Source organism: Cydia strobilella, chromosome 7 (assembly GCF_947568885.1).
Source record: "Cydia strobilella chromosome 7, ilCydStro3.1, whole genome shotgun sequence".
Lineage (NCBI taxonomy): Eukaryota > Metazoa > Arthropoda > Insecta > Lepidoptera > Tortricidae > Cydia > Cydia strobilella.
Window position 1 is genome coordinate 11,519,959 of NC_086047.1, and position 10,226 is coordinate 11,530,184.

The window sequence follows — 10,226 nt, forward strand, 5'->3', positions numbered from 1 at the left end:
AAGTATACATTAGCCCTTCGAAAAGATCGCAAAGGTTGTTTACCTTTTATATTCATGCATACGAGTAGACGAGCTTTACCGTTTAATTTTATTTGGTATCATAATACGTTGTAGCTAACTTATAATACTCATGTTTCTCCAGGTTGGCAGAACCAGTTCATCCAACAGCTTCCAACACAAACCGGACAGACCACCCTTGACTACCAGGGCAACCATACAGCGTACGCCACGTCGCCGCACTACCAAGCCAACACCACTTACACCGTCCAGAACGTCGCCACCACCTTCGACGTGACCAACACGTACTACCAGGCGGGCGTCCAGGCCGTGCCGGCTCAGCGACCGCCGTCCACTCGGGCGTACACCCCCGTGCCCTCGCCCCGAGCGCCGCACTATCCAGAGTACCAACAGCAGTACGCCCAACAAGCTGCTACTCCAGGAGTTACCGGCGGCAATGACTCCCGACCCGCCTCTGCCGCCTCATACCAAAGCGCCGTCCCGACAACCTCCGCGCCCGTCTACAGCGTCAGCCAACAAACCTACGAGCGCACCGACTATCAAGAACACTCGGAGGAGTACAACGGTGAAAACGGCACCGGAGAATCCAGCAACGACACGGAGAGGCAAGAGAACACCCCGAATGGACAGCATTCGGGAAACGCCGAGCCTGGGTACCTGCAGGGGAGCAGCGGTCCGCGAGCTTCACTCGATTGTAGCGGGTACCCGGGCGGCTATAATGGCGGACACCAGTACAGTGAGAACGGACAGAGCCAACAACAACAGCAGCAGCAGCAACAACAACAACAGCAGCAACAACAACAACAACAGCAACAAGACTGGCAACAGCGCCAGTGGCAGCACAACCAAAGAATGAACCAACAGATGCAAAACCAACAAATGCAGAATCAACAGTTACAAAACCAACAAATGCAAAATCAAGTAATACAAAACCAGCAGCAGATTCAGAATCAACAACAACAACTTCAGAATCAGCAGCAACAGATTCAGAATCAACAGCATATGCAGAACCAGCAGCAAATGCAAAACCATCAGACCCAACATATGCAACAGCAGCGCGAAGATGCCGAGCAGCAGCTATTTTCACAATCAGACCGTGTCAACCTCAACTCTCGACTGAAGACCATGATTCTCAATAAGCAGAGTCACGCACGCGACGGGTCGGGGACGCCGCCCGACAAAGGCGACCCCGGAGAGGGACCACCCAGACCTCTCGACGAGAGAAAAGACGGCGCCATCGCCGTCAACGATGACAGAAATACCACCGGTCATTTTTTATCGTATAGCCACCATCTCCGAGATAATTACCGCTTAGGCGAGCAGTATCCTGCCGCTGGTAATTATTCACAAAACGCTCACGCCTACGGCGCGAGCGAGTTCGGAGGTGGTGGCCACCACGTATGGGAGGGGGGCACGGAAGTGCCGAGAGGTTACGATAAACACGCTAAGAACGCGAAGACTCAGAAGCTGCCGTCCTACGCGGACGTGCGAGAGCAGTACGGTTATCCATCTGCACCGTACGAAGCGCAGAAATATGCAGAAATGTATGGTAGTGATAGTTTAAGTTACAATCAAACGGATAGTAAAGATTTCCAGTCAAAAATGGTTATTGGGCCAGTATCGGAAATGAATCAGCAGAACTGCGCGCCGGCGCGCGACACCAACGCACAAACGAGGAACTACGATCACAGGGAGTACGACGCCAAATTTAGACATCCCTCGGCACCGCTAATACCCAAACTAGAAACGCCAGATTCGTATCAATACCCTAAAGACGAGAGGCTGAAGGATCAGTCTAGGCTTTCGCAAAACGTAAACCCAAATTATTGCAAAAGCAAGGACATGAACAACCCTTACCGGGAATACCCAAACGGCATAGCACGCTCGCAGAGTACAGTGCTGCCACCTATTTCTACTATAAAGCAAGAAAATTTTGGTCAAAAGGCGCAAAATTACCAGAATTTTCAGAATTACCCGTACGAGAGAAGACAAGAGGCTGAAGTGTATCCACGATTACAAAAAAACATGGGATTTCAGAAGTACAACCGGAATTATATTGAGCAACAAAAACAAGCTAAGGAATTAGAGAATCGAGTTAATATTGAGAGAGCATCGGAGCCAAGACCGCCTTACTATATAGAACAAATAAAGTCGGAACATTCTCCTCCAGGACATAAGATTTACAAAAACTTAAGCTACAATGTTCCAAAGAGCCATGAGCCTTATATGTACCCCGGGGACGGTGGTCCAGTGTCCATTAACAACGAGATAGGCTACTCTTGCTGCCGACAAGGGTCTACCAAGAAGCCGCCTCCGGAACATTTGCGAGATGGCGCCTGTCCCGGCCTTCAAACCAAGGACGAAATCCTAGAAGACGACCCTGAGGAAAAAGACGCCAAAAAGCCATCAACCCCCGTCCCAGATATAACTAAAGTTAAAGAGAATCAGTTCAACTACTCGAAGGAATACTTGGAGAATCTGGAACGGCTAAAGAATAATTCGAGGACGGAGGTGCCTGACTGCAATTGTTTTCCTGCTGACAAGAATCCTTCAGAACCCGGCAGCTATTACACTCATTTAGGTAAAACATTTTTTTATTGATTAAAAAAGTACAAAACATATAAAACCACATGTTGGTATTCATTGTCTCATCTCGATTTGCTTTTGTTCCGTTTTGTTAATGACTGACTGACTTTCATAGGAAGTTAATGATTTTGATTTCAATTAAAATATATTTACTATTTGTTTTCAATTAACAATGTACGGGAAATACAGTTAAATTGAATATCTACTTACTTATATGCTCGCCCCTACGATATGACTTACGAATTTATGTATATTAATAGACTTCATACATAAAAACGAATTATAAATTTCAGGAGCAGCTGCAACCCTAGCAGAGCTTCGCAAGGAGCTCGAAGGTCGCACAGGCTTGTCAGGCAAAGAGTTGCGCATCGAGAAAGTTTGCTACACCGGCAAGGAAGGGAAGTCGGCCCAGGGCTGCCCCATGGCCAAGTGGGTGAGTGTATGGATCCCAACGACTATTTACTTGATTCCATTTTCGCTATTAATACTACTTACATGTAGGTAATAAAATGTCAGTCAGGCAGACTTTTTTATGAGTTGTATATAAAATTGCGAATGACACTCAATGTGTTGCCAGTGTATGTATTTAACTATTAAATTAAAAATGAAAAAAAAAACCCTAGCCCCCTACGCATTATAAAAAAAAAAACAATTTTGTGCCAAAAATGCCGTACATCATTATGAAAAAGACTCTTCAAACTACTGGATCGGTTTTTATTAAACATAGCCAAGAACCACCGCAAGAAAACTCGCTTTCACGTAAAAACAACCGCATCGAAATCGGTCCATCCGTTGGCGAGCTACGATGCCACAGAGAGACAGACAGACATTGACGTCAAACATAATTATAGAGGGCAACACTAAAACCCAACTACATAGACGAAATGTTACCTCTACTTAACAACAGATGACGCCACCTCGTTTCTATCAACATCGCTGGTTGGTATTCCACCGGTCCAATTTCTTTGTCCAATGTGCATTGCGTCTCACTCTCTCACTAAACAAAATGTGAGACGCAAATGCACATTGGACAAAGAAATTGGAAAATGGAATACCACCCTAACCAAAACAACTTCACAGGTGATCCGTCGCTCCAGCTACACCGAGAAAGTTCTCGTGGTGGTGAAATGCCGCGCTGGGCACAAGTGCCCGACCACGTGGATCGTGGTGTGCCTGGTGGCGTGGGAGGGCATCCCGCAATCCGAGGCCGACTTGGACTACACGCTCTTGTCTCATAAACTTAACCGCTACGGCTTGCCTACCACCCGGCGATGTGCTACTAATGAAAACAGAACATGCGCCTGTCAAGGTGAACTTTAAAAATTACTTGATATGTATACTAGTACTAATACTAAATACTAATATATGGTGGAAATATTCGCTGCATTGGGTACGGTCTCGGTGGCTCAGATGGTAGAGCACTGTACTAGTGATCCAGTGGTCGTGGGTTCAACAAGACAGTGAATTTTTCCACGTTTAATTTATTTCTAAGTTTAATAGCATCGTTCGCAGACGTTTCTGTACTATATGTATTATATGTACTAGTCAAAAGTGGCGCATTCATATTTGTTGTTTGTTAGATTATTTTAATAAACGCTCGTAGCCCCTGTAACTTTTGTTTATAAAAATAAATACTTAAGAATTAAACTCTATGCTTTAAAAAATTTTTACCTAAGTAAAGAGAAATGCGTTGCTAGTAATCACTGTTTTAGTATACAGCTCTGAAAAATGGACAAAGGGGCTGGACTATATTGAAGTAATTTCTCCGATAAACTAATCATTATTCGTCTCAATTCCAGGTCTGGACCCAGAATCCTGCGGCGCCTCCTACAGCTTCGGCTGCTCCTGGTCGATGTACTATAATGGCTGCAAATACGCGCGCTCCAAAACCGTCCGGAAATTCAGACTGTCCGTCAAAACAGAAGAGTCCGAGATAGAGGAGCGAATGCACGTGCTCGCGACGCTGTTGAGCCCTCTGTACATGAACTTGGCCCCGAAGAGCTTTGAGAACCAATGCCAGTTTGAGAAGGAGGCGTCGGATTGTAGACTGGGGTTTAAGCCGGGACGGCCGTTTTCTGGTAAGTATTTATCACCAAATTATTTTATGGCTACTTATTTTAGTCAATTGGTCTAAGACGATTTTTGGTGATACCATAGGCCCACGTCACTACTAGGTATTAAAGGTGTGTGTGTATACAGTTTTATAACAAGCCGAAGAACGACATTCACAGAAAAGAGAATTATAATCGGAGTTTAACTTAAGCACTTCTATCTATCTTAGTACTCTTGATTGAAATAATTTCATTACCCACTAAACCTTTCCAGGTGTAACGGCATGCATCGACTTCTGCGCGCACGCCCACCGCGACCTACACAACATGAACAACGGCTGCACCGCCGTCGTCACGCTCGCGCGCCACCGCTCGCTCTCCAAGCCCAACGACGAACAACTGCATGTACTACCTCTTTATGTGTTGGACACGACGGACGAGTTTGGGTCGAGGGAGGCGCAGGACGAGAAGATCAAGGGCGGCGCGCTCGAGGTGTTGGATAAGTGAGTGGTGATGTATTATCATGTTACCTTGCTTGGCTTTGTAGCCAGGATCTTTACAAATTAAGTTACAAGCGTACCTATCTCCTTAAGTGGTTTTAGGTTTTTAATACTTAGTGGATACTTCTGTCACGTATTCCACTTAATTGACAATGTTTAAAGCTTAATGTTTTTAAGCTATATCTTCCTCTGAGGGTTAGCATATCAAATCACCGATTTTACAATGAAGGTGCTTTACACAGGTAATCATCAATCAATCAACTAATATTTTCTCATCGCTTACAGATATCCTATGGAAGTACGCGTGCGCTCAGTTCCACTACAACCCTGCCGAAGGCACGGAAAGAAGCGAAAGGACGAAGAAGCGACCGACGCCAACAACACTAACGGCAGCCAGCCCAGCCCCAACGGCCAGAAGAAGCCCGTCAACCCGCCCTTGCCGCGCACCCCGCAGCCCGACCCCCGCAACAACCCCAGCCCGAGGAGCCAGCACAGCGCCTCCCCGCGCGCGCTCACCCCCGCGCTCAACCACTCCAACCCCTCGCCCTTCACCAACAATTCGTTCAACTCCGCCTTCAACCCCATGCACAACTCTGCCGGCCTCATGAACCCCAACCTGAGCAACCCCGCACTGCTCGACATGGCCACCATGATAGACAACTTCACCGACGCCCAGCTGCAGAGCAACCAGATATCCAGCACCGTTCTGGACTCGCCGTACAACTCCTACGAGCAGAACTACAATCTGCACCACCAGAACGCGCTGTACCCGAACCACGTCAACAATCCCCCGCCGGTCGAAAGCTGCCAAAATCCTAATCCCGATGAGCTTCCTGGTTTCGCTTCCGGTCTGCAGAAGAGGGACCAGTTCCCGAACCCTCCGAATGGTGATCAGATGAACCCCTCTCAGAACCAGTGGCCGGATTTCGCCGGCGCCGAAATGTTCAGCAACGTCGTCAAGGAGGACCCTGATTCTACTACGGCGCATCTCAACGTTCCGCCGAACAACTACAGTCCGGACTCCAATAGAAGCGAAACAAATTCCGACACGATGTCCCAAAAGAATCCCGCGGAAACGGATAAAAACTCCCTCATAGCTGATCTAGCGCAAAAACTTCCAGACTTCGATATGCCAAGCTCCCCGAGACTGACTGAGATTTCGCAAAAATCGCAGAGCACCCCGGCCTCGCCGGCTCCTTCTCAAGTTCCTGAGTTAAAATCTCCAAATAACAGTACTGAATTAAATGCTTCCTTAGAATCTCGAAAGAGTGTGTGGAAATCACCCGAATCCAAGAATTGGGATCCTTCTAAAACCAAGGAACCTACGACTCCAGAAAACGAAAACACCTTGTTCAGAGTTCCAAAGGCGCGGCCTCCGTCGCGATCACAGCACGTCAATCCAGCCGATGGCATGGAGAACACCACATTCTTGAAACCGTATCCGCCTTCCGACAGAACGCCACTAGTCCAAGGTTACGAACACAGAAGTCCATACGACAATAGGTCACCGAACAACACTGCCCCACAAACTGCCACGTCCCAAGCCAACTACACCATTAGCCACGACGATAACCAGAATATGGCCGCGACCAACAAACCGACCGAGTTCTCCGGCAGCAACTTCCAAGCTGTCAATCAACAATCCTATGGTAATCAAGCTCCGATTCAGGGCTACGGCAACTACCCCCAGGTGGCCAACGCCTACAACTTCCCGACAAATCCATACGGACATTTTAATCCGTACGAAAACACGTACAACGACTACAACAGCTTGGCGTACTACAACGCCGAGAAGTACAAAAGGGAGGAGCTGCTAAGAAATCCCCACTGCTACAACTCGTACGGGTATCAATATAATCCTAATTTTGCGCCAAATTTTTATCAAAATCCAAGTCCGAACTGGTGCCAGTCGTCGCCGAACTGGTGCCTGTACCCGCCGCCCTTCTCCATCCCCTACCCGCCCGAGCCGCCGAAGGCGGAGCCCATAGGGGAGGTCACCGAGGTCACCGACAACCTCGAATGCTTCAAGGACGGCCAGATGGGCGGCGTCGCCATCGCCCTCGGCCACGGCAGCGTGCTCTTCGAGTGCGCCAAGCACGAGATGCACTCGACGACGTCCGTCCGGACGCCCAACCGGATGAATCCGACGCGGATATCTCTGGTTTTCTACCAGCACCGAAACCTTAACCGGCCGAAGCACGGCCTCGAGGAGTGGGAGGAGAAGATGAGACTAAAGAAGCTGGGGCTGACCCCGCCGCCTGTGGCGGCCGGCTCCACCCCCGCGTCGCCTGCGAGCACGCCGTCGCCCCGCCCCGCCCCGTGCCGGGCCGACGCCCGCAGCTCGCTGGCCGCGCTGGTGGAGGCCACGGCGGCCGCGCGCCGCGCCGGCCACGTGCTGCTGCGCGCCGCCACCAACACCACCACGTCGTGGACCACGCTGTTCCCCATGCACGGCTGCACGGTCACCGGCCCCTACCAGGAGTCGGCCACCTGACGGCCCGCGCGCCGCGTTCCGCCCGCCGCGCCCGAGTGAGCGAGACGACAGATGTTGCCTTTCCATTAGTACACTCTCTAGGTAGAGACGCAGTGCTTTCCGACTATTGTAGTTCCTCGATTTATAAAATTTTAATGTAAGTCGGGCCGGTTCGGGCCCGTTGCCCCGAGTGAGTTTCCGATCAAAGATGTAATTTTAAGTTATATTTTTTAATAGTGTTTATCGCATTTCAGCTAGTCTTACGTTACTATGTTAGTATCGAATCGTGTATCGTCGAAGTGACCATTATCGTGTAGATTTGTTTTTTTCTGTATATTCTTGTCGTATTTTAGTTTGCCGAAATCGATTTCTGGCCCTTTTTGGATCTAGTTTTTATTATTTTACATTCTACGTTTTAAAATAGAATGGTTAGTATTTTGTCTGCATATTTTGTGGGTGTTTTCTAATACGACGCAGTGCTTGTGCATCGCAATGATCTCAACTACTAACCTGTGACTAGCTTACGAGACAGAGTACAAAACGTCAGACGATACTCGCGCCGCCGCCGAGCGGACTTGCCGTCGCGTCGGCGAGCGTGTTTATTGATATTTTTGTACCTTTGTTTATGTATTTAAGTTGTTTTAATTACCATTCCTCTATATTGATGATCATTTTTTTAGGCGTATTTATTATTAATTAATCAAACGGTGGCGCTCGAGCGACACGGTTAGTACCACAAAGATATGAGTGCTTTTCTATTAGGTTAGGATGTGTGTATTTTTAACTTTTTAGAGTATTTAACTTATTTATATTGTATTACGTGAACCATTGTCAGATCATTTCCTTTGTAACGGTTTAGTGTTACTGTAGACATTAATATATTTCCTTTACGTCATCACATTAAATTATTGCAGTTGTTTTTAGCATGTTCAAGTAGCCTTCTTTACTTTTCACTAGTGCCTGCATCATGCATGTTTGGCCGCAGACCGAGGTCTGTTGACATTCGATATTAACTAAATCATTAACTTGTTCCTTTGATCAAGTGACGCGTCTACTGACTTAATCATCTGACGTAGGCGATAAAATTTTATAAAATTAGGTACATACATACAATAAAAAGATGAGTAATAAATTACATACATTTATATAAGAGAATATTTGCAGAAAAACAATTGTCAGGCGCTTGGAAAGATTATAAAGTAGGCGTATTATTGAAAATGAATGAAAACATACTGATTAATAGTTATTAATATATAATTAGCGTAAGAAAAAGTTTGTTTTAAAGATTAAACTATTGATATAGTTTATATTTTTTACGTGTACGTATTTATTGAATGGTAAATTTATTGGGACGAACGTGAAATTATTTATAGGTTAAAAGTTTTGATGACAAAACTTATAAAAATTAAGCAATAATAGACATCGGAGTCTATGTAAATTGTAAGGTAGGAGTGAAATTAAAATTAACGAATGGTGCGAATTGTCGTCGATCTTATGGAAATGCTTAACGTTTCAAAACTTACCAAAATTTGCCTAAAATTGTATTTGGATATTATTTGTGTAGACGTTGTAGGAAGTCTTGCCATTGCCAGTTGCCAACGGTCGTGACCCAGCTCTGGTCCCGTCGGGGCTGAACATATCAATCCCATCGCAATATCTATAATGAATAATGATAGTTATCTACGCGTTACAAACCTCATTTACCCAACTTCCACATTACTATCAAAATGTCTCCTTGGTGTATTTTGTCCCTCGTCAATTTTAAGTATACCGACTTTTGATTGTTCTGTGGTACTAGCGTTAAACCGACGTTTATAATTTTATACGCGTTTTGCACGGGCAAAATTTTGACACCAAAATTGTAAAGATAAAATTTGTAGCGTATGTACAGAAACCAATGTATCATCGGTCTTTTGTAAGCGTTGTATCAGTTAGGTCACTAGAAACCTGTGATATACCCATTAACTTGAGTGCTTGGACTGCTTGTAACGTGTATTCTTCAGTGTGCATGAAAGTATGCGGTATTTTTCATCAAATTCTAAACTCAAAACCAAAAACGACCAGTATTGTCATAAAGTTGTAACCAAAAAGCATGACGTTTGTTTGTTAATTGATTTCGCCTGGTTTCGGGTGTTTTAAATGTGGGTTATTACCATGTGGTTTTTACAATTTAGGTTACTTTACGCCCTGTGCGTTAATTTAAGTTACGACAAACCTATTGTGTAACAATATTTTTATTGTCTTCTGCCAAAACAAAAGAGTAATCGAATGTGTCATGTAAATAGAACTACCATTATTTATTAATACAATAATTTAAAAGATTTTTTGTTTCCTTCCATACATCCTGTCGTTGTTAAAGTTAATCCCACTAAATAGATAAATATGACACATTACCCTCCTGGCATCGCGCTGTCGGGTAAAAAAGAGCGAAGCCAACCATTACAATTAACCGACAAAAACACTAAGGACAAAATGGGTGGATCAGGGCTCAAAACGAGGCTTCAGGTAAAGAATTATCAATAAAACACGAAATGAGTAAAAATATGTATTACAAAATATATACAATAACAATATATTTTCATACATTTGTTCCAAATT

At 45.5% G+C, this 10,226-nt stretch overlaps 1 protein-coding gene across 3 annotated transcripts in view; it reads left to right on the top strand.

Moving 5' to 3' along the window:
- Positions 1 to 9,947, top strand: part of LOC134743173 (methylcytosine dioxygenase TET) — a 146,731-nt gene extending 136,784 nt beyond the window's left edge. For all 3 annotated transcript variants that reach the window (XM_063676548.1, XM_063676549.1, XM_063676550.1), the window contains 6 exons: positions 143 to 2,599; positions 2,898 to 3,037; positions 3,685 to 3,913; positions 4,404 to 4,682; positions 4,930 to 5,158; positions 5,441 to 9,947. In XM_063676548.1, the coding sequence (XP_063532618.1) occupies positions 143 to 2,599; positions 2,898 to 3,037; positions 3,685 to 3,913; positions 4,404 to 4,682; positions 4,930 to 5,158; positions 5,441 to 7,649 (5,543 nt within the window). In that variant the 3' untranslated portion in view covers positions 7,650 to 9,947. The remainder of the gene's footprint in view (positions 1 to 142; positions 2,600 to 2,897; positions 3,038 to 3,684; positions 3,914 to 4,403; positions 4,683 to 4,929; positions 5,159 to 5,440) is intronic.
- The last annotated feature ends 279 nt before the right edge of the window (positions 9,948 to 10,226 follow it).